Consider the following 26,979-nt stretch of genomic DNA (forward strand, 5'->3'; position numbering starts at 1 on the left):
GCAATAGTTTTAAGGTTTGATTATTTGGTGTCAGTGTGAAATAATTTTTTCTTGGCCTGAGTAAATGACTATTGTGGGATAAAGGCATAGATGATAATTTTTACACAGTATGGATATAGATGCTTTTATACATCTTAGATTTTTATGATTGGTAAAGTTAACATAGTGCACTTAGTATAAGAGGTGGATAGATTTATTACCTTTATTTGGAGTTGCACCAATTTTTTGGTTCCTGAGACCAATGGATTATTACTTCTATCTATTAAAAATCTGAAAACAGGGCACCTGGGTGTCTCAGTGGGTCAAGCATCTGACTTCGGCTCAGGTCATGATCTCAAGGTGCTGGGATGGAGCCTGAATTGGGAATCCCTGCTCAGTGGGGAGTCTGCTTCTCTCTCTCCCTTTACCCCTCCCCCCATTTATGTTCTCAAATAAGATCTTTTTTTTTTTCAAATAAGATCTTTAAAATAGAAAAAAAAAGTTTGAAAAGCCATATTTTTTATACATGGAGGCATGAATTAATTCTTACATACTTTCTCAGTAAATAAGTTTTGAATTTCTACTATTAGATTCACAATCTAATGTTTTTATTAAACTATATTTACAATAGATGGACATCAAAATAATTTGTGAGTTAAGTGATAAAAGTAGGAAGGGTAGTAAATGTAGGGCTATGAGAGCCTTTTCTCATATGAATGATGGTTAAAATTTTTGAAGTGGCACTTATATTTGCCTCATGATGTTATGGCTAATATAGGGTAGCAATAACAATGTTAATTCCTTAGCATAATGGTAATGTTGGATCATGAAAATGATGATGTAACTACAAATAGTTCTCCAATTAGGCTAATTGTTGGGGGTAAGGCCAAATTGGTAAGGCTCACTAGAAGTCATCATGCTGCTATTAGTAGAAGGAGAAGTCTGTAATCCCCGAGCTAGAATTATAGTTCAGCTGGGAATTTGTTCATAGTTTGAATTTGCTAGGCAAAAGAGTGCTGATAATGTAAAGCTGTGGGCAATTATTAGAGATGTAGCTCCCATATAACTTCATGGTATTTAGATAAGAATGGCTACAATTACTACTGCTATGTGGCTGACAGAGGAATATGCAATGAGTAATTTTAAGTCTGTTTTCCATAGACAGATGGAGCTGGTTATAATTATTCCTCATAAGGATAATGTAAGAAAAGGATATGCATGTAATTTGTTAGGGGGTTTAGTGTTGTAGCTCGTAATGTTCTGTAGCTGCCTAGTTCAAGTTGTATGGCTACACACACTTTGGATCCAACAGCGAGGGGTTTCAAACATGCTTTTGGTAATCAGAGATGTAGGCCATAGAGAAGTATTTCTACTATAAATGCTATTAGGCATGTTAGTCATAAGAAAATATTATGTCAAGAACTAGCTTCAGTCCAGTATTGAATTATTAGAAAGTTCAGTGAACCTATAAGATTTTGGATAAAGATTAGGACAATGAGAAGTGGGACTGATCCTACTAGCATATAAAATGAAGTCCTGCATTTAATCATTCTGTTTGGTTTCCTTAGAGGGTAATAATGATTAAGGTTGGAACTAATGTTGCTACAAATAAAATATAAAAGATTACTTCTGTAGCAGTAAAAGTTGTCATTAAGAATATCTGTGGCATAAATAGTATTGTAATATATAGTTTTTAAGGAAGGTTAGTGATTCTTTCATCTAGTGATAGATGAAACTGACTGGTTATGGGTATTAGTGGAAGAAGTCATGTCATTAATGTTAATAAGGGCACTGACAGGGAGTCAGAAAATACGAGTGAAAAGTTAAGGCTGTTGTCATTAAGTTGATTTAGGAGGAATGAGCTAATAAAGCTGATTAGTAGGCTGTAAATCATAGTGTTAATTCAGATTATATTATTTAAATGTATTCCTTATGACTCAGCAATTCTATGTCTGCAAGTGTAGAATATGGCTACAAGAATGCTTATGGTTTTACTGTTGGAAATACCCAAAAACCAGAAATGAACTTAATATCCATTTATAACAGTATGAATAAATTGCAGTATTTTCATGCAGCTGAATACTGTATAGCAATGAAAATGAACAAATTATAGCTCCACAAAGCAATAAAGATGAATCTCTCAAAAATGATATCAAATGAAAGAGGCCAGGCACAAAAGATTTATCATGTTATGATTCCATTATTATATAAAGTTCAAAATCAGGCCCATTTAAACTCTAGTTTTACGAGCAAAGACAATACTTACGTGTGAGGAGAAGACCAGAGTTAACCACTGATGAATATAAAAATAAAAACTTATTAAAAAGAAAAGAATATTTCTACTCTAGGATAGCTTTTTTTTTTGGGGGGGGGTAAGATTTTATTTACTTATCTGACAGAGAGAGAGCAGAAGCAGGCAGAGCAGCAGGCAGAGGGAGAGGGAGAAGCAGGCTCCCCTCTGAGCAAGAGCCTGATGCGGGGCTTGATTCCAGGACCCTGGGATCAAGACCTGAGCTGAAGGCAGACACTTAACCGACTGAGCCACTCAGGCGCCCCTCTAAGGTAGATTTCAGCTTCGAGGACTCATCATATAATCTGTGTTTACTATAAGCTCACTACTTAAACTATGAGAAATGAAAGACCAAACAAATGGGAATAAGACTTTACCTAAGATATCCAACATGTTAACCAATCGACAAACTATATCACAAGCTCAGGAAAAAAAGTCTATGTGCTAACAGAATATCATTTATCCAAACAAACACATACTCTGATTCAGTACTCTATACCTGTAGTGAGTGATTAAAAGCTCTTCAGAAGATACTTGTAGTACATTTCAATCTCATTTGCAAAATAACTCAGGTTAATTACATCATGAATAAGAATGCTATCCAACAGAAGTGTCCTGAATACATGTATGAATATTTTTTTTAAATTTTTATTTATTTATGATAGAGAGAGAGAGAGGCAGAGACATAGGCAGAGGGAAAAGCAGGCTCCATGCACCGGGAGCCTGACGTGGGATTCGATCCCGGGTCTCCAGGATCGCGCCCTGGGCCAAAGGCAGGCGCTAAACCGCTGCGCCACCCAGGGATCCCACATGTCTGAATATTTAAAAATCTTTTGAAATACCAATTTACCACTCATGCCTGGTTACTGATTTACTTAATAGGGCTTGAGTCCACATGCCCACTTCCTTGATAAGGTGAGGATTTCTGAGATGCTTTCAGAAATGGGATGCAGGTCTCACTAAAATCACTTATCTCATGGTTTCTAACGTGAATTTATGGTGATAATACCAAATGAATATCATATAATCATTACACATCATAACATTCTAGTTTCAAAGAAAACAAATCCTAAATGTGAACTGAATTCTGAAAAGAAACCATATTATGACTCTTAATAGAAGCATAAAAGAGCTACCTGTCTTGGCACCTTTGCATCTATTTCATTTTTTCATTTCCTTTTACATGCTTCATGACTACATTTAAATAAAATCCATTTTATTTTTTCCCCACCCAAGTTAGTTCCCCCGACATTATCTCTGCCCAAATACTCACAGTAACATTTTAACAATCACTTCAGAGACAGGCAGATCTCTGAAAAAACCATCAAGAGTTTCAATCATAGCAATACATCAACAGTTACATGAATAGCTTTTAAATTATGATGTAATGAAAACAATATATGACTCCTTAATTTGCCAGGTATATATTATATGTTTGTTTTAAAATAAAAAATTTGACTTCTTCCATTTGCTAGTGCCTGCTCTGTAGAGACTGCCATACATCCAGCTGATCTCTAATAATTGTTAAACCAAAATATACAAGCAATAAAAAGGAAGTAGCACTGAGAAATGACACCCCAATGTTCAACTAAAGTCTTTTACATGAGTTTTATGAATAATCAGAGTATCCAAATTTGTTGAAAAATGTTTATAGCATTAAAAAATTGGATAACTATGCATGATAAAAATGACAAAGATTTCATTCATATGTGGAATTTAAGAAACAAAACAAAAAAGCAAAGGAAAAAAGAAAGAGAGATAGGCAAGTCAAGAAACAGACTGAACTCTAGAGAACAAATTGATGGAGGTGGATGGGGGAATGGGTAAAATAGACAATGGGGAATAAGGAGTGCACTTGTGATGAGCACTAGGTTTATGTATGGAATTGTTGAATCCCTGTATTTCACTTGAAACTAATACAACATTGTATGTTAACCATACTGGAACTAAAAAGAAAAAAAAATCAAGATTTTATTTATTTATTTGAAAGAGACAGAAAGAGAGCACAAGTGGGAGGGGACAGAGAGAGAGAGAGAGAGAAGCAGATCCCTCCTCCAACGCCATGAGCAATGAACCTGACCATGTGGGGCTTGATCCCAGGATTCCGGGATCATGACCTGGGTTGAAGGCAGACGCTTAACTGACTGAGCCACCCAGGTGCCCCTGGAATTAAAATTTAAAAATAATAATAATGGCAAGGAGAAAGACAGTTTTCTTAGAAAAAAAATTCTCAGATAAACATTTCCAAGTGGGCCTTGAATGGTATCTACTCTAGAAAAAGGATTCTAATAAATAATAGTGAAAGGGAATATAAGGGAAGGGAGAGGAAATGTGTGGGAAATATCAGAAAGGGGGACAGAACATAAAGACTCCTAGCTCTGGGAAACGAACTAAGGGTGGTGGAAGGGGAGGAGGGTGGGGGGTGGGGGTGAGTGGGTGACGGGCACTGAGAGGGACACTTGACGGGATGAGCACTGGGTGTTATTCTGTATGTTGCTAAATTGAACACCAATAAAAAATTAATTTATAAAAAAAAGAAAAAGGATTCTATTAGTATTGATTCTGTGTTAGTATCAGTGAAGAAAAACAGAGCAGATTTTATTTAAAAGGGAAGATTTGCAAAGATAACTTCCAATATTTTAAGCAACACAACCTATTTTTTTTAAAGATTTTATTTATTTATTCATGAGAGACCCAGAGAGAAAGGCAGAGACTTAGGCAGAGGGAGAAGCAGGCTTCCTGAGGGGAACCCAATGTGGGACTTGATCCCAAGACCCCAGGATCATGACCTGAGCTGAAGGCAGATGCTCAACCACTGAGTCACCCAGGCACCCAGAACAATCAATTTAAAAAAAAAAAAAAAGCAGGAACTGGGCAGCCTGGGTGGCTCAGCGGTTTGGTGCCTGCCTTCGGCCCAGGGCGAGATTCTGGAGACCGGGGATCGAGCCCCACGTCAGGTTCCCTGAACGGAGCCTGCTTCTCCCTCTGCCTGTGTTTCTGCCTCTCTCTGTGTGTCTCTCATGAATAAATAAATAAAATATTTTTTAAAAAAGCAAGAACAGGGATCCCTGGGTGGCGCAGCGGTTTGGCGCCTGCCTTTGGCCCAGGGCGCGATTCTGGAGACCCCGGATCGAATCCCACGTCGGGCTCCCGGTGCATGGAGCCTGCTTCTCCCTCTGCCTATGTCTCTGCCTCTCTCTCTCTCTCTCTCTCTCTCTCTCTGTGTGTGTGACTATCATAAAAAAAATAAAAATTTAAAAAAAATTTTAAAAAGCAGGAACAGCTGTAGCACTACCATTAATCAACACTTTTTAACTGGCCTACTCTAAAACTACTTCATTCATCTTTCCTTTATCTAAAAGGGAAGAAAAGAAAAGAAAAAAATAAAATAAAAAGGAAGAAAAGTAAGTACTGGCACTATTTTTTAAGAAAGAGGTTTCAGACAAGTCAATAATGAAGTTGGATGAGTCTGACTTCAGGATGGCACCTTCCACCAGCCCCTCTTCTTGAACATTTGGACATATCTGTGACTTGGCTGAAAACCTTACTGTCACTCCCCTCCCCAATTATTAAGGGACTATAACATCATAACCCAGTACCTCACACCCAGGTATACCAATTTTCCCAAGATCAAAGGAAAATCCCCACAAAAATGACTGGAAATTCCTCTATTTTAAGATATCTAGTGTAATAAAATATTTGATGCAAAACCTATTCTGCATCTACTCCAGTCATCTGATAAAAAAATCTGAGTATGAGTGTGGTAGGAAAGTCTTTAAAAATGTAATTTTGGGGACTCTTTTATTTTAAAGATTTTATTTATTTATTTGAAAGAGAGAGCACAAGCAGGGGGAGGGGTAGGAGGGGAGGGAGAAGTAGACTCACTGCTGAGGGGTAGGGGGAAACTCTATCCTAGGACCCTGAGATCATGACCTGAGCCCAAGACAGACGCTTAACTGACTGAGCCACCCAGACACTCCTATAATTTTATTTTCAAAGCCATATTTTTAGAGAATCACCAAATCAACTGGTGATTTATCCTCATTCTTGTTAAAATATAAGTTCTGGTTCCACATTTTCCTTCCCCAAGGATCCTTTGTCTAAATTTGAAGATACTGTGCCATCTCAAGAAAACAAAATACCAGTGAAGGTCGAAACCTAGGCAGAGTCTCTCCTGTAAATACAGCAACACAATAACTCACTTTTGAAATCTTATCAAATCACAACTTAGTTAGTAGGATATAGCAATAAACAACAGCATAAACTTTAGAGTTGGACTGGTGAATTTTTAAATCCTAGGTCTGTTATTTATTAGCAATGTGACCTTGAGTTGCAATTTCATCCTGTATAATAGGGATAATAATAACACCAACTTCAAGGGGTTAGGATGATTAAATTATAAATATTACATATATAAAAATATATTTCAAATTATATAAATAATTTAGTAGGTTTGAATTACTAAGCCTAAAATATGGTGGTGATATCAGGAAAAAAAAAGAATAGTTGACATTACTTCTCTTTGTAATAAGAGAAACCCAAATCTGAAATAGGCAGAGCCTAAATTAGAAGTTCCCTTTTTCTGAAATTTAGTTTACTAGGCCACAAAGTCCTAAAATTAATGAGAAAAAAGTTTGATAAGGAACTCAATAGTTGGTAAGTAGCAATGTGATAATATATTGTATCTGATGGGGAAACTGAGTTTTAAAGAAAAATGATTTCCTTTATCTTCTATTCCTTATTGTATTTCTTATTTCTTATCATAAATTTTAAAGATGCAAAAGTGTAACAATTCACAAGGATGAGACTATCCAAATTACAACAATAAACTTCAAAATTTTAAGGCTGCCTCGTGTTCTTACTGCACCCTGCTACCTCTCAACCATCCACCTGGGTTGATAAGTCACAGCAACCTATACTTAGCTAGTTCAGGCCAAGAAAAAAACAAAGCTAGGAAGTAAATATATGCATATTCATGTATTTAAACATATGTTTGAATATCCACCAACTGTTCCTAAATTCAATATTATACTACTGTGGCAGGCTTTATTATTATTTTTTTAATTTTAGATTTTTATTTATTCATAAGGGACAGAGAGAGAGAGAGGTAGAGACACAGGCAGAGGGAGAAGCAGGCTCCCTACAGGGAGCCTGATGCAGGACTTGATCCCAGGACCCCGGGATCACAACCTGACCTGAAGGCAGACGCTCAACCACTGAGCCACCCAGATGCCCTTGAGGTGGGCCTTATAATCAGTCTTATTCGTAGTCCTGCTTCACCATGGCATCTCATTCCCAAGAACAGGTTCCATTCCTCTTTGTTGCATGCTGCAGTAACCTCAGGATTAGGTTTTTGTTTTATATGTTGGGCTCTCCTGTGCCTGCTTCCCTAATAATGGGTTATTAGGCTTCTTCAATACCTGCTGTGACTCCTTGACAGCTGGACAACTGATTCGTCCATCCTAACCAGGACTGGGGTTCTGTATAAAGTTTGATGAATTGCACGTTACTCTTCCTTTCTCTCTTGGAACACAGGTGCCAGCTATGTACTGAGTAATATAATAGAATCCTGAACATATTACCATGTCTAGTCTCATGTTCCTCCTGATGCAGCATCTTTGACTGGATTCATCAAGTCTGGTGATCCTTTGATCCTTGTTTATGTTGAGTGTATGGCTTAATAAATGTAATAGTTAAGAAAAGGCAATGCCCATAGAGCCAAGGCAATTGGGTAAATAAAAACACGTGAGAATATAAGGTGAAAAGATGGTATGGTCTAAAAACAAAAAAGAGCACAAATCAAGGAGGCACATCCAAATTCCAATATGCCACATTACATGAGCTTTGATTTTTCTCTTCTAAAAATGAGGATGAGTGTTATGATGAGTGAAATAGTCCCAATCTGAGGCTGAAAAATAAAATCATCTAAGCATATCTTCTTTCTAAATCACAGATATAGAGGATTCATTGAATGGTCAGAAATTAAAAGGGGATCACCTTAAACTCAAAGTTAAGAACTCCTGGATCTTCATCAGAGATTCTGAATGGATTTACACTGAGGCTGGGGCATACTCAGAGCTCTGACAAATCACAGCCATATACATTATCATCATTTTTCAATGAGTACCATAAAAAGCTGGGAGCCCCGTTCTAGATCACCAAGGTCTCCTGCAGATCTATAATTCTGTGATTCTAATGATGCAGACCTTTATACACTGGTGTGCTCACAGGGACATGCTTTGAGTGTTACTTTTTTATAAGGAAGATAGGTTTAAGTTGCTTCATGTCCTCTAAAACGTTTTTAAAATTGCAGCCAGTAAATCCAAAACATAGCAAAGTTACAATCCCCCCACCCCATTCATGAAGAGTCCACTGAAAGATACTTAACAGCCAGAGACAGTGATCTCTATAATTTTGCCTGTTTTTCAGTGTCTCATTCAGCAACCTTATAAAAATATGTTCTGCGTGATTTAGTGGACCACACAGGAACTGAAGTAAGGTCTTCACAACAAACCTAATGAAAACTAGGGCTACAAATTCTGAACACTTCTTAGTAAGCTCAGAAAAAGTTTGTTGGCCAAAGTGAACCCTGAGGTGCTTTTAAAAGATAGGTGAGAAAGAACAAAAAGTGATTTAGGCAAGGTGCTTATACAAAATAAGAATCTGAGATGTCACTGAAAATGAACAAAAAGCTGAAAATACACGTGCTAAATCAAAGTCTGGGTAACGAATGAGCCTGCACACACAATATGAACTTGGAAGTGTGGTCTCTGTACTTGAAGTCAAAGTGATTTCAACAAATCCAGTCTTTTAAATACCCATTTGTCAGATTTTTTTTTGATGATTTAATTTATTTATTCATGAGAGACAGAGACAGAGAGAGAGTGAGAGGCACAGACATAGGAAGAGGGAGAAGCAGGCTCCATGCAGGAAGCTCAGCGTGGGACTTGATCCCAGGACTCCGGGATCATGCCCTGAGCCAAAGGCAGATGCTCAACCGCTGAGCCACCCAGGCGTCCCCCTTCTGTCAGAATTCAAGAAAAACATTTGTAAATATAAACTGTTACCACAGAAATGGTACTGCTTTTATTTCTGGTTAGATTTCTAGGGCTATGTATAATTTATAGTACTTAGTGTAAAGCAGGAAGATACAATTATAAAAACGAAAGGGAAAAAGTTTTGATTTGACAAATAAAACTCCAACTATTATCAAGTTGCATGTCAAGAAGTAGGTGTTTCACAAAACCAAAGTAACATTTAAGAGACACTATATCCATTTAAAGTCAATAAAGTGAGCAAACGGTTTCCACATACTACCAAAAAGTCAAACTGATAGTGCAATATTGCCCTCTACTGGACCATACTAGTAAAGATAAACCTAAAATAACAGTAGGACTAACCGTTTACTTTTATTGGGCTTTAACAGAATGTTTTTTTCGCATAAATGTTAGTTTAGCCTAATATTAGCATAAGTCTGGGTCATTCATTCTATAATAATTTTAGTGTGAAAAAAATAATAATTTTAGTGAGGCATTAATGTGGTATAGTTTAGAAGACTCAATTACGAATATAAGGTAACAAAGAATAACAAATGTAATCAATATTTTTCTTAAAACTATATAGTATCTTGGAGTTGAAAAAGCTGAACAAAGTCTCTAGTCTAATCAACTATATAGTGTATACATTCCTTCTAGATCTCTGCCAAATAGTCGCCCAGCCTTGGCTTAAATATTCTGGTAATAGACAACACCATCCCTGAAAACAGTCTATCCTGTTCTGCATAATTCCGTAAAGCTGAAAATTACTTCCTCACCTAATTCCATCTCTGCAGCAGAAGACCCCTTAAATATTTAAGAAGAGCAAATTCATGGGGCACCTGGGTGGCTCAGTCCGTTGATCATCTGCCTTCAGCTCAGGTCATGATCTCCGGGATTGAGGTCCTGAGATTAAGCCCCACATCAGGCTCTGAGCTCAGCAGAGAGTCTGCTTCTCCCTCTGCCTCTCCCTCCACTTGTGCCCTCTCTCTCTCTCTCTCTCTTTCAAATAAATAAAATCTTAACACACACACACATTTATTATCTTACGGTGCTTTAGGTCAGAAGACCACCGTGGGTCTCCCTGGGCTAACACCAAGGTGTCAACAGGGCTGCATTCCTTTCTGGAGAATCTAGGCTAGGAGAATACATTTCTTTGCCTTTCCTAGCTTCCATAGGCCACTCTTATCCCTTAGTTCCTTTCCACTGTCTTCAAAGCGAGCAACATTGCATCTGACCATTCTTTCATAATCACATCTTCCTCTGACCCTGACCTCAGCCAAGAATGGTGCTTTTAAGGCCTAATATAATTGGGTTGAGCCCAGCAATCCGCTTTCAACACCTTTCTCCAAGTGAGTTTCAGATCCGCAGAGTACACTTGGAGAAACACTGTCCAGTTTGAAATCAGTTACTAAGCAGTTCCTTTCGGGTATGGCCAGCCAGGTCAACCCACCCAATTGTCTTTACATTCTGCTCATGTATCCTGCCACTTTCGGGAACTTGACATAAGAAAGAAACCTGCTCAAAGGACTAGCTGAATTCCAGTCACTGGTGCTACCATATTTCCCTGCTCTACCAATCCTGCTAATCTTTAAAAGGAAGAAATGATGCAGACAGAACTTGCTCTTTTTTTTTTTAAGATTTTATTTATTTATTCATGAGAGACCCAGAGACAGAGACAGAGAGAGAGAGGCAGAGACACAGGCAGAGGGAGAAGCAGGCTCCATGCAGGGAGCCTGATGTGGGACTCCATCCCAGGTCTCCAGGATCACACCCTGGGCTGAAGGCTGCACTAAACCGCTGAGCCACCCAGGGATCCCCATAACTTGTTCTTAATGAGTCTGCTCGGTGTGTTGACCAAGTGTTCCTTATCCTCAATACCCACAATGTACTCTTTGGTTCCTGATCTAGAATCTTGCCAAGGTTTTAGAGTCAAGCTCACCAGCTGGTAGTTAACAAAACTACCTGTAGAAAATGGAACTGCCTTCTCTGTCTCCAGTTTCCGCTACCTTTTAAAGCTCTCAAAGATCATGAACAACTGCAAGTTCTTTCTGAATCCATCCTGGAATGTCATTTATCCAGTCCCAAATACCTGAATCCATTTAGAGAAGCTTCACAACGTGGAACTTTCAGTCTCCCTCACCAATCAATGATCATCCTACCCATTCAGGTTGAAGATCATTCTCCTTGACAAAAAGGATAGAAGCAGGGATCCCTGGATGGCTCAGCAGTTGAGTGTCTGCCTTCCACCCAGGGTATGATCCTGGAGTTTCAAGATTGAGTCCCAGATAGGGTTCCCTGCATGGAGCCTGTTTCTCTCTCTGCCTGTGTCTCTGTCTCTGCCTCTGTCTCTCTCTCATGAATAAATAAAATCTTAAAAAAAAAAAAGGATAGAAGCAAAGTAAGACTTCAGAAGTTTCATTTTCCCTGTATTATCCATCAGTAGTACCAATTCCAAATACATCCCCTTTTTCGTTTCTTGCTGTAATCATAACTTAAAGCACCCCCAACTCTTCCTTAGCAATTCTTACAAGGCTCTACTCATTCAAGATTTGATTTTCCAGTTGCTATTACAGAACTAAGCCTCCTTCTTACATTTGCATTGCTCTGACTTTATTTTTTCTGTATCTTTTTTGGAAACTGATTTCAATTTGGCAAAAAAAAAAATTACAATTGGAGCTGGATGATACACATACATAGGGACTCACTAGGCTAGTATTACTATTTTTTATATTTTCCAAAATAAAAAGTCAAGTAAATACATATAAATACAAATGTTTATATAAACACAGAGAGAGATGCCTCAATTTCTTCTTTATCGGGATGTATTTTTATCCTTAAACTTTCTTCTGTTGGTTGGGATAATTTGGGTTTGTTTATTTTAAAGATTTTATTTATTTTTGAGAGAGCACAAGCAGGTGAGGGGCAGAGGGAGAAGCAGACCTGTTCAGCAGGGACCTCAACATGGGGCTTGATCCCAGGACCTTGGGATCATGACCTGAGCCAAAGGCAGATGCTTAACCACATGAGCCACCCAGGCAACACAGGGATAATTTGGTTTTAATTAAAGTCTGAATTACACTTTTTCTGAACCTCACAAACCTTTTAATTTACCTTCCAGCCCAGATTCCTCTGCCATTTTTCTCTGACTGCCTTTTCTTTGCATCGTTTGACACCTATCAAAGTAAAGGCTAAAGGCTCCAAAACTGGGGGCACTTGTAGCTCTTGGCGCCCAACCCAGCTTCTTTCAAAATGTTTTACTGTTCATGAAATTCTCTGCAAGCTCAGCTTGGAGGGTGATCATTCCATGCCCCCAAATGCATACAGGTGGATGAAAGCATACACCAATTTTGATGCTGAGCATGATGCTCTGGCACTGAAAAGGCCATCAGAACCAAAGATGTGGATGAGGTCACCATTGTCAACATTTTGAGCACCCACAGCAATGAAGAGAGACAGGATACTGCCTTTACTTACCAAAGAAGGATCAAAAAGGAACTTGCATCAGCCCTGAAGTCAGCCTTGTCCAGCCACCTGAGGACTGTGATTTGGGGCCTATTGAAAACATCTGCTCACTATGATGCTTCAGAGTTGAAAACCTCCATGAAAGGGCTGGGGACTGATGAGGACTCGCTCGTTGAGATCATGTGCTCCAAGACCAACCAAAATCTTCAGGAAATTAACAGAGTCCTCAAGGAAATGTACAAGACTTATCTGTAGGACATGATTTCTAACATATCTAGTGACTTCCACAAGCTGATGGTTGCCCTTGCTAATGGTAGAAGAGCAGAGGATGACTCTGGCATTGATTATGAACTGACTGACCAAGACTCCTGGGATCTCTATAATACTGGAGCGAAGAGGAAAGGAACTGATGTGCCCAAGTGGATCAGCATCACGACTGTGCCTAGTGTGTGTCACCTCCAGAAAGTAGTTGAAAGGTACAAGAGCTACAGCCCTTATAACACATTGAAGAGTATCAAGAAGGAGGTCAAAGGAGCCCTGGAAAATGCTTTCCTCAACCAGTTCCAGTACATTCAGAACAAAGTGCTCTATTTTGCTGACTGACTGTATGACTCCAAGAAAGATAAGGGGACTCTCGATAAAATCCTAAATCATGATCTATCATGATCTTCTGCAGTGAAGTGGCCTTGTTGAAATTTAGGTCTGAATTCAGAGAAAGTACAGAAAGTCCCCATACGACTACATCCAGCAAGACATGAGGGCGACTGCGAGAAAGCACTGCTGTCCCTGTGTGGTGGGAATGATTGAGGTCTATGAAGGCATGAGCATCCAGGAGTGGTGCTCCTTGTTTCCAGCTAACAGTTCTAGAAAATATCTTGTAACTAACAGACCCCTTGTACCTATTCCTGTAAGGATGACATTAGCATTGCCCCACCCCATCCTTATTTTGGTTGCCTAAGCAATGCCTGCCTCTCATGTCTAGTCTCTCCTTTTAGCCAAAGAAATGAACATACGAAGGAATTGGAAGTGGATGAAACACTTTGTCTCTTGTATATTGTGTCATAAACAGATGAATAGGGATCCCTGGGTGGCTCATTGGTTTGGCGCCTGCATTCGGCCCAGGGCGTGATCCTGGGGACCCGGGATCGAGTCCCACATCGGGCTGCCTGCCTGGAGCCTGCTTCTCCCTCTGCCTGTGTCTCTGCCTCTCTCTCTCTGTGCATCTGTCATGAATAAATAAATAAAATCTTTAAAAAAAATAAAATAAACAGATGAATAAACGGAATTTTTACTCTAAAAAAAAGTGTAGGATATATTCTAATTATGCCTGTTTCTCTCTTCCTATTAGGAACGTAAATTTTAAAAAGTTATCAGATTATTATTAGATGAGATTATTTCTGCCATTATCCTTTAGGACAGCAGTTCTCAAAGTGTGCTCCTTTATTATAGAAGTACCAATATCACCCATGAGCTTGTTAGACCTACAAATTCATGGGTCCCACCGACCTACTGTACCAGAATCTCTAAGGAAGGGGCCTGGGAAACTCTCCAAATGAATCCTATGCATATTAGAGTGTGAGAACCATTATTTTAGAAGACACTATTCCAATTCAAAAGCTGTCAATGTGCTTTTAACCAATGCGATTTCCATCAAGTGCCTAGATAATGGGAGTTCCTCATACTACTGTAAACACTAACCTTTATGATTATCTTATATCTGCAACTCATCACCTTTTCCCTTGGCTAAAGGTCATACAACACATTACCATTTCTGTATCTATCCCATTTTTCTCTTTTTTATTATCTTCTAGATGGTGTTCAGCATCCTTTCACTCACAGGATCTCAGATCTCAGTGCAGGTATATAATTTCTTGCCATATCACACTATTCTCTCTCTCCTTTTATCAAATCTGACTCTAATTAAAAAGACATCCTTCCACTGTTACATTCAAGTGGGGAGCCCAAATCAAGAAAGTCATCAAGATGGTCATGATAAATCTCTATTTTTTTAAAAAAGATTCTATTTATTTATTCATGAGACACAGAGAGAGAGAGAGAGAGAGAGAGAGAGGCAGAGACACAGACAGAGGAGAAGCAGGCTCCATGCAGGAAGCCCGATGCGGGACTCGATCCCGGTACTCCATCCCAGGACTCCAGGATCACGCCCTGGACTGAAGGCAGGCGCCAAACCGCTGAGCCACCCAGGGATCCCCGATAAATCTCTATTTTATCATTCAAATTTTGTATACTGTTATAAAGACTTTGGAGCCTCTAAGTATTACACCTACCTAGATTGCATAATGTTGTCTTTTCTGAGTCTCCATTTATTCTGCTTACTATGTCTTACTGGATGTCTAACAGGGATATATCAGTTAATCTGCTTGTTTGTCTCCTCTCTAGCAGTATTCAATCTAAAATTGTCCTAACCAGATCAGACAGTTCCTAGGAAAATACACATAGATGCATTGTACAAAATATAATAATGAAAAAAAAAATCACAAAGTGAGCCATAAACACAATTTGCTAAAGAAATCTGGGTTCCAGGGGCACCTGGGTGGCTCAGTGGTTGAGTGTCTGCCTTCAGCTCAGGTCATGATCCTGGGGTCCTGGGATCGAGTCCCACATCGGGCTTCCCGCAGGGAGCCTGCTTCTCCCTCTGCCTATGTCTCTGCCTCTCTGTGTCTGTCATGAATAAATAAATAAAATCTTTAAAAAAAAAAAAAATTATATATATATATATATATATATATATATAAAATCTAAAAGGAAGAGTTTGGTGGTAAGATATATAACCACACTTAGAAAATATGCTTATTTCTAATTTTGTTACTCAAACACTGCAACTTTTAATGAGTCACAGCTTTCAGAAGTCTGTTTCTTGCTACCAAAATTGGATCCTGAAAATGACCTATTCATGAGAAATGCTTTGATGACTGACTAGGAAATGACTTCATGTGTTTATAAACCTCTGTACATCATCATCATCCCCTTTATTTGTTCAGTCATCTTGTTATTGACAGAGGTACTACTTAAAATTATTCTACTCTTTTTCACTTCCCAGCTCTTCTCTTTCATTCATCCAGCTTCATCAGGTCTTAAATCAATCTTCAGCCTTTTGGAGGCTAAAAAACCTATTATTTGCTCCAACATATTTTGCTCACCCAAAGAAAGTGATGGTATGAGATATAATGTTCTTTTTTTTTAAGATTTATTTATTTATGATAGACAGAGAGAGAGAGAGGCAGAGACACAAGAGGAGAGAGAAGCAGGCTCCATGCCAGGAGCCCGATGCGGGATTCGGTCCCGAGACTCCAGGATCGCGCCCTGGGCCAAAGACAGGCGCTAAACCACTGAGCCACCCAGGGATCCCGGTATGAGATATAATGTTCTGATAAGTCTTCAGATTCTTAGGGAAAAGACACCTTACATATATAAATGGATATATTTAGAACTCATTGTTGTAATTTGAAATTACAAAGATCATTTTCCCTGTAAGATAATTTTACATTTTCATGTCATTTTTGACGCACAAGAATGTCATAGTAATGACTACTATTATTTTTATCACTTAACAAAGGAAAAAAATTAAAATAAACATGAGGCTACTTCTCTCCCTTTTCCTGTTGACTAAAAGAGGTACCCCCTTTCCATATTTTACTCCAGAAAATAAGTAGGTTCGGCATAACTGAAATAACCCTACCCCCAGACCATTATAACATGCATGTATCTACCCCAAAACATCTCTGAAGATCTCCTCAAATCTCTTTCTCACTCCCTAATGACTGAGGCATCCAGGCACCCCTACAAATCTCTTTCTCTAACCAACATGCCTCATCCAGATCTAAAGCTTAATGAATATATACTATAGAATGAGGACCTAAAAGAAAAAAAAAAAAAGACAATCCTTTCAATGGCATAAGGAACACTGTTTTCTTTACTAAGTCTTCAAAAAGTGACTTAAACCAGTCATTTTACATGGTGAAAACGAGAGAAATTCTCTGAAATCTCTACCTTTCAATTCCTTTAGAAGACTCCTGGCCTTTGGGTTGTTTTTCATGCTCAAAGGCACTATGCTTTCATTTAACTTCTACAGAAGACTGAACCATGTGATATTGTCAGTCCTGCTGATATAATATTAAAAACTAAAACAAAAACAAAAACGCACAAAAAAAACCACCAGTCCTATGATAAACTAACTTAATAATTCCTTTTCTCATCCATTCATTCAACATTATTAAGCAGCTATAATGCCATGCTTTCAATCATCAATCATTCAATAAGTACACAAAAAATGAAAAATATAATATGATAAGGAGTACTTTTACATCTCCATTTTTCTAAGATATTTCTAGCATGCATTTCACATATAGTTTCATGCATTTAAATGGTCTTACCTCTCTTACAGATAGCTGTGGTGGGAAGGAGACTGAAAATACCAAGTTGGTAAATTCAAACCCAGAGGCCTCAACTTTTTGGCACACCTAAAAAAGTATTACATAAAAGCATTTTACATAAGACAGTATTATATAAATTCTCAGGAATTGCTGAAAATTTTACACTAATCTTCATAACATGAGTTTTTGGTCCAGGAGATCCACTACACTTTTAAACTTTCACCTTTGGGAATTCTCATAAACATCCCAAAATTAAATATTTGCTAACTATGATCCAGAAGACTGATATCACGAGATGCCAACACAGCCAAGACTCACTTGCAGAACAATCTGTTGAATGTCAAAATAGTTTTCTATTAGATCACCTCATAATTTAAAAAATATTTTTAACAAAATAAAGCCAAATTTAGCCTTCCTGTCAGCTAGAAACAAAAGGCAATCCCACATTCAATCATGTACCTTCCACAAGACCGTAACACTTGTCTTTTCAAGACACTAAGTATGACCGAGAGCTTTTCTCTAACTCCTTAGCTATGTTAAACAGCAGAGGGAAAAACCATTATATTGTTCTTCAGTTGAGTAGCTCTCATGACTGAAATACATGGACACCTACTACATTAATTTTCAGTTTTCTTGTTAATAAAGAAGCAATTTGAGAACAGTAGGCCTGTTGTTTTTTTTTTTTTTTAATTAAGAAATGTTTTAATGATGCATTGGTGTAAAACATGTTGAAATGAATAGTATTGTTACTTTAGATTCAAGACTTCTAAGCTTTAAGACTAAAATTTTACATAATTGCACATATAATGAAAAAGATTATTTACCTTTTTAATGAATTCTTTTTCACAAAATTCTTGAAGAATTCCTAGACATACATTGCACACATTTAAATTTGAATTCTTGGAAGCAATGTGACCATCTTCAATATTGGAGACCTTTCCCTCTCCATTCTGACTCAGATTATCAATCCTATCAGTCCCATCTTCTAGTTCTTGTAGTCGAATTTTCTTGGGAGGTGGGTTTGGAACTTCCAAAATTAATTCATCTTTTTCAGTTTCCAGAAATTTCTGTAGTTCATTGAGCAACTCCTGGAAAGTTAATTTGAAAAAAGTAATAACCCTTTGACAATGCCCTAAAGGTTAAGATGAAAGCAGAAGTGAAATTATGATATAGTGCAGATTTATACAATGTTGATTTTTAGCAATTTTGGAGCAATCGATAAATTTTATTAGCCAGCACTGGCTTTCTGGGTAATTCAAAAGAGAATTACCTAACTCCTACATGTGTGAATATTTTTCCAAAAGAGTTTCATATCTTAGTGAAGCTAAAGTCCTGAATGTGAGGCAGAAGGTGCCATTAACAAATCTGTTACATGCATTACTGTATTTACTCTGCTTGAGTTTACTGAACTTTGTAGATATTGCATCTTTAGAAATGACAGGTTTGTGTATCAAAGAAGTATCAAACAAGTCTATCATCACCATTTTTCCAACAGCATTTCTGTCTCTGTGTCACATTTTAGTAATTCTCGCAATATTTCAAACGTTTTCATTATTATACTTGTGATAGTGATCTGTGATCAAGGATCATGACTTGCTGAAAGCTCAGATAATGGCATTTTTTAGCACTACATTATTTTTTAATTAAGTATGTAGATTTTTAAAACAATTCTATTACACAATATACTATAGTATATTATAAACATAAATTTCATATGCACTGGGAAACCAAAAAATTAGTTTGACTCACTTCATTGTGATAATCACTTTATTATAGTGGTCTGGAACCAAACCCACAATATCTCTGAGGTATGCCTGTAATTTGGTTTGTGAAGGTCATTCACTTGCTAATTTATTAAACAAACAAAACAAAACAAAAACAACCAAAAAAAACCTCCTTCAATTCTAATTATTAACAAATAGAAATACAAACTGAATTTCCACCCTTGCTAGGTTGCTTAATAATTTCACAATCACAAAACATCTGTACATTTACTCAACATGAAATCTGAAAAATTAGAGATTATACATCTATTAAGTAAATGTAATTTCAAGACAAGTTACTAAACAAAGGTAAACAGATGTCAGTAATGCTGAAATTTGGCACCATTAATTACCAAAACCATTTATATGCATTAATTGGAAGAAGCCCTTTGCTACATTCTGGTTTGCCTCATTTCTGTTACCCTTTGTACTAAAATGTTAAAAGTTGCATTCTTTTGAAATCATTCTCATATTTCAGAGATTCCACCCATCTAAATACTCAGAGAACTTATTCTCTGTTTTATCTAAATTATACAGATTTTATTATTCAGTTGTTGAATAGATATCCTTCTGGAATTTACTCAGATTACAATTTACTGACTCTAAAGAAAAAAATCTTTCACTCGAACAAATTTAATTCATTTTATTAGGATAGTAGCTCTATTTCATCTTTAACAGAAATACTAATATATATATACACATATAGGTATATTTGACCCACACAAATATGTTTATTACCTAAGTTCTATAATGGCAGTATAACATAGTACATGTATATGTATGTGTACATACAGTTATAGGACTACAAAAGATGAAAATTTAAGTACATTTACAAGAAAAAAATTGTCTTCAAATATTTTCATGTTTATTTACATAAAATGATACAAATAAATGCTGGTAACACTAAGTCTCTTTATATAATATTTAAAATCTTAAAACATTTTAAATATTAAAACAAATACATAGAATAATATAATGTGTCTGCAAAATGTGTAAGGAGAGTTATACAAAACCAGTCTTATTACTTCATAGTCATAATGTGTATAAATGAATATACACATATATATTAATCGTCATAGCATATGTACCGTTTTCAAAGTGTTTTCACATACTTTATTAGATATTGTCCCTTAAAATCCTGTGAGGTGGATGTTATCATCATTCCCACTTAGAGAGGAGAAAACTGAAGCTGGAACTGGGATTCAAATCCATGTCTTCTAGCTCCAAACTCTAGGCTTTGGATTCAGACAGTTCATATCCTAGCTTGCTCACTTAATAGCTGTGTAACTTTGGGCAGGTTGTTTAACCTCTCTGTGCCTCAGTTTCTTCATCTGAAAATAGAGACAATCATAGTATGTACTTACCTAATAGGTTATTATTAGGATTAGATGAGAGCTTGACATATAATGTTATATGAACACTAGATATTATTTCCAAAATAATAGAAACTAATACATAGGGAAAATGATGGTTATTGCTAACTCCTGAGCAATTTTAAAAATTGTAAGAAACTGAGTGTATGTGTGTGTGCACATACTATTTATATAGGTATATATTTACTTATATATAATTACTGCTTCTAAAAAGAATGTCACTATAGGAATATGTTATATATATTTTTGTGAAAGTATTCTGTTAAATAGTCAAAGCTCTCTGTATATTGCCATAAATGTCAAAGAACCCTCTATATTATATTTGCTATTATTAATAACAGTAAATAATGATTATGATATGCATTTACTTTTGGAGGGTTGCAAGTACCTATTTGTAAGTACAAATGGTAATAATACAGAAAAGAAAAAGAAAAAAGGCAGCCAAATCCACAATGCTTCCACTTAATAAAAGATCTCAGGACTGTCATCCTCTTCCTGTCACATTTTATTAACAACTGGCTAGAAGTACTATTTTGTGATTATCTGTGTACTCTTTAGAAGAGGTATATACAAACATTAAATACACTAGGGATTTACACCACAAAGATCCCACTACATTAAATGTTAGATATAATCACTTAAGAAGGAGCTTACAGTTTTATGGTACAAAAAGGAAATTCCAAATTTACCATTATCAGTAATTATTTTACTATAGTTTTTAAAAGTTTAATGATGAGTTATGGATAGATACTTGCCCTCAAATGTACAGGTATTCATTTTAGAATACAGAAACTTTCTTTAGAAACAAAATGAAAATACCTTGTAGGGAAGTTTGTAAGGTGCATGAAAATCCACACCACAGAATCTGAAAATACATCTTGGACAGGTACCAGTACTGAGCAACAACTGGGCCACGTGCTTGTTTTCCTCAGTCAGTGGAAACATACTGAATAATAATAACTAGAAAGAAAAAAAAAGTAAAAGTAATGAACATCTTTTGTGTTTTACTTTCACAAATATGTCACCTTTATGGATTAAAAAGTAATTTTATTTGAAAACATTATTTCGTACCCTCCAATAATATCCCTTTTGCTATATCCATATTGAAACATAAACTTGAAAGACATTTACTAGATGGGTCAGGTAAAAGTTTCTAATTATCAAGGAATTCAGTTCACCATTCTGGATTATGATAAAGTATATCAATATAACTAAAATCAATTAAAATAATCAAGAATGATTGTCTCTGAGAATAATAAAAACAAAGAATACAGAGTGAAGGTTTGTTATTTTGCACCATTCATTGTTGTTTGAGAAAACAATTGAGTAGTAAATTCAATAAACTTTTCCTATTAGAAATTAAAAATGAGTTTGCTAGGAAAAAATAATCAGTCCATCTATATTTTTTAATGGTCTCAATGATACTTAAGCAGGCAAGTATTCACTTATTTAATTTTTTTAAAAGATTTTATTTATTCATTTGACAGAGAGCACAAGCAAAGGGACTGGTAGGGAGATAGAGGGAGAGGCAGACTCCCTGCTTAGCAGGGAACCCGATATGGGGCTCAATCCCAGGACCCCGGGATTATAACCTGAGCTGAAGGCAGCCGCTTAACTGACTGAGCCACCCAGGCCCCCCAATAGTCAAGTATTTAAAACAAATTGATCAGTAGAAATAAAATCATCTATTATACTTTGATGAGAATACTAAATGACAACCAACTATTAGCAAAATGAGAAAAATCTGCTCCTTTCATGCACAAGTAAAACCTCCCCCCACCAAAAACCCCCACAAATTACATGCAAAATAATTTAGAGTAATTATCATCTAAAACAAGTTGTTAGTTTTTGCAATTTGAATAAATATCCTTAGAAACAAAAACTAGAGAAGGGGGTAAAATCCGATATAACTCTCTTGTTGCCAGGAAGGAGGTATACTAAAATCAAATTACCTAATCACTCTGTTTTACAAAAATAGGTCTGATTAATGAATCAGCTCACATTACTTTAAAATGAGGAGCTAGCAATATTTTATAAAATAATGATTGTAGTATGGTATAACTATGGTCATACAGATAAAAACAGTGGCGCTTTTTAATTTGTGCAGTTTCATAATTTGAACAAACTTGCTTAAAATTTGTGGGACGGTGAAGCTCTTACCAACTCCTTACAGTGAAGATGTGATTCTTAGAAGTAGTTTGTCTTTTCCAACCCTTTAAAACCCACTACTTTACTTGCAAGTTTCTAAATATTTGTGGCCACTTATCAGGAGTCTATCCTTGATCCAAAATAATGAGGAAGGCAGGAATATACTTCTACAGAACCCTTCACCATAAAAATCAGTTTAGCAGCCAAGACTACAAAAAACAGGTTGCCTCTGACCGAGTTCCAATTCAGGTAAACATAGAGTGGGAGCTAGCAGACAGGAAGAGAAGAACATCTGACATTGCCTGGATACACCAGTGAGAACTTTGAGACACCAGGATTAACCTTTGATTTAGGGCTGCCTACGTAAAGTTGGGCTCAAGGGCATTCTCACAAAAGGACACAAAGTTTGTGGAGAACATCTTGTACAGAGTAGCTGTATGTGGTCATCATTATATGCAAGTGATCTGGATTCCTTCTGCCAGGCCATTTAATCTGCTGGTTTTTTGTTTTGTTTTTTTATTCATAAGAGACACAGAGAGAGAGAGGCAGAGGGAGAAGCAGGCTCCATGCAGGAAGCCTGATGTGGGACTCGATCCCGGGTCTCCAAGATCAGGCCCTGGGCCAAAGGCAGACGCTCAACCGCTGAGCCACCCAGGCTGCCCCTGATCTGCTGGTTTGATTGGAACTAAGTGAGAGGCTGATTATCAGCATTTAAAGTATATCCCTGACTACAATCCCCTCCGGGAGAAACTATTTCTGTCTCACTCTTTTTTTTTTCTCCATCTTTCCATGACTTAAGACCAAAGATATCATTTAATCCAGAATTAATCTGTAACTCAGAGAAACAAACCTTCCTCCCTGATGAATAAGTGCATGAGTAAGTTTTTAAAAAGAACACTTTGAGGGGCAGCCCTGGAGGCTCAGCGGTTTAGCACCTGCCTTCAGCCCAGGCCATGATCCTGGAGTCCTGGGATCGAGTCCCAGGTCGGGCTCCCTGCATGGAGCCCGCTTCTCCCTCTGCCTGGGTCTCTGCCTCTCTCTCTCTGTGTGTGTGTCTCTAATGAATAAATAAAAATCTTTAAGAAAATAAATAAAAATAAAAAGAACACTTTGTCTCAAAGATTTCCCTGGGGGGCTGAAGATAAATACTATTATTGAAACGGATGCTTCCTAACGATAACAAGTTCCATTTGGGACAATATGGATGGATGGAACAGGTTGTTGGGTTTTTTTTTATAAGTATTTTTTTTAATTTATTTATTCAGAGAGAGAAAGAGAGACGGAGAGGCAGAGACAGGCAGAGGGAGAAGCAGGCTCCATGCAGGGAGCCTGACGCGGGACTCGATCCTAGGTCTCCAGGATCAGACCCCGGGCTGTAGGCGGCGCTAAACCGCTGCGCCACCAGGGGGTGCCCAGTATTTTTTTTTTTTTAATTGGATGGAACAGGTTGTTACACTATGTGAAGTAAGTCAAATTGAGAAAGACAAATACCATGTGATGTCACCCCTAAGTAGAATCTAAAAACCAAAACACACACACAAATGAATAAACAAACAAAATGGATCTCTATAAATACAAAGCACAAACTGATGGTTGCCAAAGGGAAGAGGAGTGAGGAACACAGGCTTCCAACGGTGGAATAAGTCATCAGGATAAAAGGCAATGATTTGTGATAGGTTGCAGGGCGGTGTCGGAAGTTGGCTACACTTGGCGTGAGCACAGGATTTCCTACAGAGAGATTGAATCACTATGTTTCACACCTGAAACTCGTGTAACATTGTGGGTCAACTATACTTAAATTTAAAAACAAAAATTCAATTGGGGAGGGAAAAAAAAAAAAGGATACTTTCTTTCCTTTGGTTCAAAGACTTGTTTATTTCTCCGAGGGGTATACTCCTGGTATGAAAGTTATCACTGCAAAGACAATAAATGACAGATTACGACCTCTTGGCTCTGAGATGTTCCCAACACTGCGGAGAATTCGGAAACCTCTTGGCCTGAGTAATGGTAAGAGGTATGAATGAATGAATGAATGAATGAATGAATGAATGAATGAATGAATGAATGAATAACAGAAGACTAAACCCAGTCTTCGGTGTGCATGTGTCGGTGATGGGTCTTCCGAACCCTCCCGCTCTTTTTCACTTTGCAGCAATCTAGCGACTTCTCAAACAAGTAGACAGACAGTAAAAGCAAGAAATGCGGGATCCCCAGGTGGCTCAGCGGTTTAGCGCCTGCCTCGGGCTCAGGGCGTGACCCTGGACGACCCGGGGATCCAGTCCCACGTCGGGCTCCCTGCATGGAGCCTGCTTCTCCCTCTGCCTGTGTCTCTGCCTCTCTCTGTGTGTCTCCCATGAATAAAAAAATTTAAAAAAAAAATCTAAAAGGAGGAAATGCGCTCTGCCTCACACTCGGTGGTTTCCTCTTGATGCGCGGCCCTGCAAGAATTCCTTAGGTCCTCAGAAATCAGCCGTCCCCTACGAGGTGTCCCAGCTTTGAAAGCAAAGCCCTAAGAGCTCTAAGGTGGGTCACTGCCGGCTGCCTTCGTTCCGGTTTTGTTTTTGTTTTGTTGTTTTGGCTTCTCCTCTACGTGCTTCTTTACATAAACCATGGGAACTCAGTCATTGCAACAGGACCTCCTCCCACCTGCCAGGATCCTGAACCGGGGTCTGAGTCACTTCTCCACGGGCCAGCGATACCTGGAGGAGACGGCGGACTTTCTTTTCACCTCTTGGACTTAAACAGGAGCCATTCATTACAGATAGGGAAGGAGCAGGGCGTGTGAAAACACACACACACACACACACACACACACACACACCACAGTATGGCCAAACTGGGTCTCACACCCCGGGATCTTCCAACGCTCATTTCCATACCGAAGCTTGTGTGTGTGGTTCGTCTCCCGGCGGCGGCGGCGGAGGGCGCGGACTTTTCGAAGGAGACGCTCACAACTTCATCGCGCTACCGTCGCTCTCCGCTGCAAAATCCACTCTAGACTCGTGGAAACGCATCCAGAGCCTAACCTCCCGTCTCTCCTCCGGCCAGGCGAGCCGGAGCAGCAATCTAGCGACTGCGGTCGGGTCCGAGGAACTTCCCGCTCGCCCCTTCCTGCTAACGAGGCCGCTCCTGGAGGAAGGACGCGACCCGGTCCATCCACACCTCCGCAGCGCCCGGTCCGTGCCCGCGCCCCCCGGCCCCCGCCCCCACCCGCCAGACCTTCCTGCCTCACCTTCTCTCGCGACGCCGGAGCCTGGGCTTTAACCCCTTCCGGTCCCCCAGAGGGAACGGGGGAAGACTAAAGACAACGCACCTACTGCGTGACGCAATTCTGTTCCCCGAGGAAACGGGAGCTTTGGAACGAAAGTACCAGGCCCTCTCGCAAAGGGCTGAGCGAGTGAACTCTCGCCTCTTCTTGTTTGTGGGGAAACCAGAGAAGCTGCCTGGCCCGCCGCCACAACCCCTTGCCCCCGCTGCCAACCCCGCGGGCGGTACAAGTGCGTGGGACAGAACTCGCCGCGTCCCAGAGAAGCCTCCATAGGACTCCCATGTCTAGGGCGTTGTAGCCGCTGCCAGAAATATCGATGAGCGCCTACCTTCAGGTTCACAAAGGACATAATTGCAAATTAAAAGAGAGAGAGTCCCACCCCCCCCACCCCTCCCCACCCCCCCGGTGGATTAGCTGCAGCGACCTGGCCTCAGGTGCCATCTGGCAGAGGAGCGCAAGCGGCGTGCAGGCGGCCGGGGTGGGCGGGGGGTGGAGAACTCGGTGCTCTGCCCGTTGTGCCTGGCGAGGTGCTGCCGTCCCCGGGCCCGGGGAGTCCCAGCGCGGACGGGGAGGCGAGCGGTGGCGGAGGAGATGGCTTCCCAGCCGCCTCCTCCCCCGAAACCCTGGGAGACCCGCCGAATTCCTGGGGTCGGGCCGGGCCCGGGCCCCGGCCCCTCTTTCCAGTGAGTGTGGGATTCTTCTGGCCGCGGGGCTGGCGGGGCGGAGACGGTTGAGGCCGTTGTGGGGCTGAGGTGTCCCCTCCCCCGCGCGCCGGGCCCGGCGCCGAGGGGTCTAAGCTAGAGACCGCTCCGGGGCCGCACGGCTGTCTGACTGGACGGCTCTCGGTAGGGACGCTCTTGAGGGGGACCCTCCCTGGGTCCCGGCGCCTGCAAGAAAGCGGGAGGCTTTCCTGCCTCCCTTTCCTGTGAGCGGAACACGGCGACAGAACCGCTCGGCCCGTAGAAGAAAAATGTTAGACTTTTGGTCTTTGGCAGGTGTGAGTGGCTGAGATTGGCCCAGCCCCAGGTCGCCCCGGAGGGAGCAAAGTCTCCGCCCGGCTTTTACGCGCCTCTCGGGAGGTTGGTGGAGGCCCCGAAGGTCGCTGTGAAAACCCAGGTCTGTGCACTTTGTGTTGCTTTTCTGCATAACTGAGCGACGTTTTGGGTAAAGACCTGGAGAAGCAACTTTGAAGCGGGAGTCCTGAATCCGAGGCCTATGTATAGATGGCCTTTGTGGGTCACTTTTCCAAGGCCTGTGTGTTGTTG

General features: G+C 39.3%; 2 protein-coding genes and 1 pseudogene across 6 annotated transcripts in view; 2 read left to right on the plus strand and 1 right to left on the minus strand.

The window, feature by feature from the left end:
* The window catches only part of PUS10 (pseudouridine synthase 10), a 67,140-nt gene extending 41,131 nt beyond the window's left edge, over nt 1-26,009 (minus strand). The window contains exons 1-5 of one of the 4 annotated variants that reach the window (XM_055329282.1): nt 25,679-26,000; nt 25,326-25,575; nt 21,118-21,258; nt 17,987-18,250; nt 17,163-17,249 (exon numbers count right to left, since the gene is read on the minus strand). In XM_055329282.1, the coding sequence (XP_055185257.1) occupies nt 17,163-17,249; nt 17,987-18,250; nt 21,118-21,243 (477 nt within the window). In that variant the 5' untranslated portion in view covers nt 21,244-21,258; nt 25,326-25,575; nt 25,679-26,000. Of the gene's footprint in view, nt 1-17,162; nt 17,250-17,986; nt 18,251-21,117; nt 21,259-25,325; nt 25,576-25,678 lie in introns of all 4 variants that reach the window. The other 3 variants (XM_055329285.1, XM_055329284.1, XM_055329283.1) reach the window with 3 other exon arrangements.
* On the plus strand, nt 790-13,575 carry LOC129511543 (annexin A2-like; annotated as a pseudogene).
* A 215-nt stretch (nt 26,010-26,224) lies between the features above and the next one.
* Nucleotides 26,225-26,979, plus strand: part of PEX13 (peroxisomal biogenesis factor 13) — a 33,566-nt gene continuing 32,811 nt past the window's right edge. The window contains exon 1 of one of the 2 annotated variants that reach the window (XM_055328947.1): nt 26,225-26,397. In XM_055328947.1, the coding sequence (XP_055184922.1) occupies nt 26,306-26,397 (92 nt within the window). In that variant the 5' untranslated portion in view covers nt 26,225-26,305. The remainder of the gene's footprint in view (nt 26,398-26,979) is intronic. The other variant, XM_055328948.1, reaches the window with a different exon arrangement.

The sequence above is a fragment of the Nyctereutes procyonoides genome, unplaced genomic scaffold (assembly GCF_905146905.1).
Source record: "Nyctereutes procyonoides isolate TBG_1078 unplaced genomic scaffold, NYPRO_anot_genome, whole genome shotgun sequence".
Lineage (NCBI taxonomy): Eukaryota > Metazoa > Chordata > Mammalia > Carnivora > Canidae > Nyctereutes > Nyctereutes procyonoides.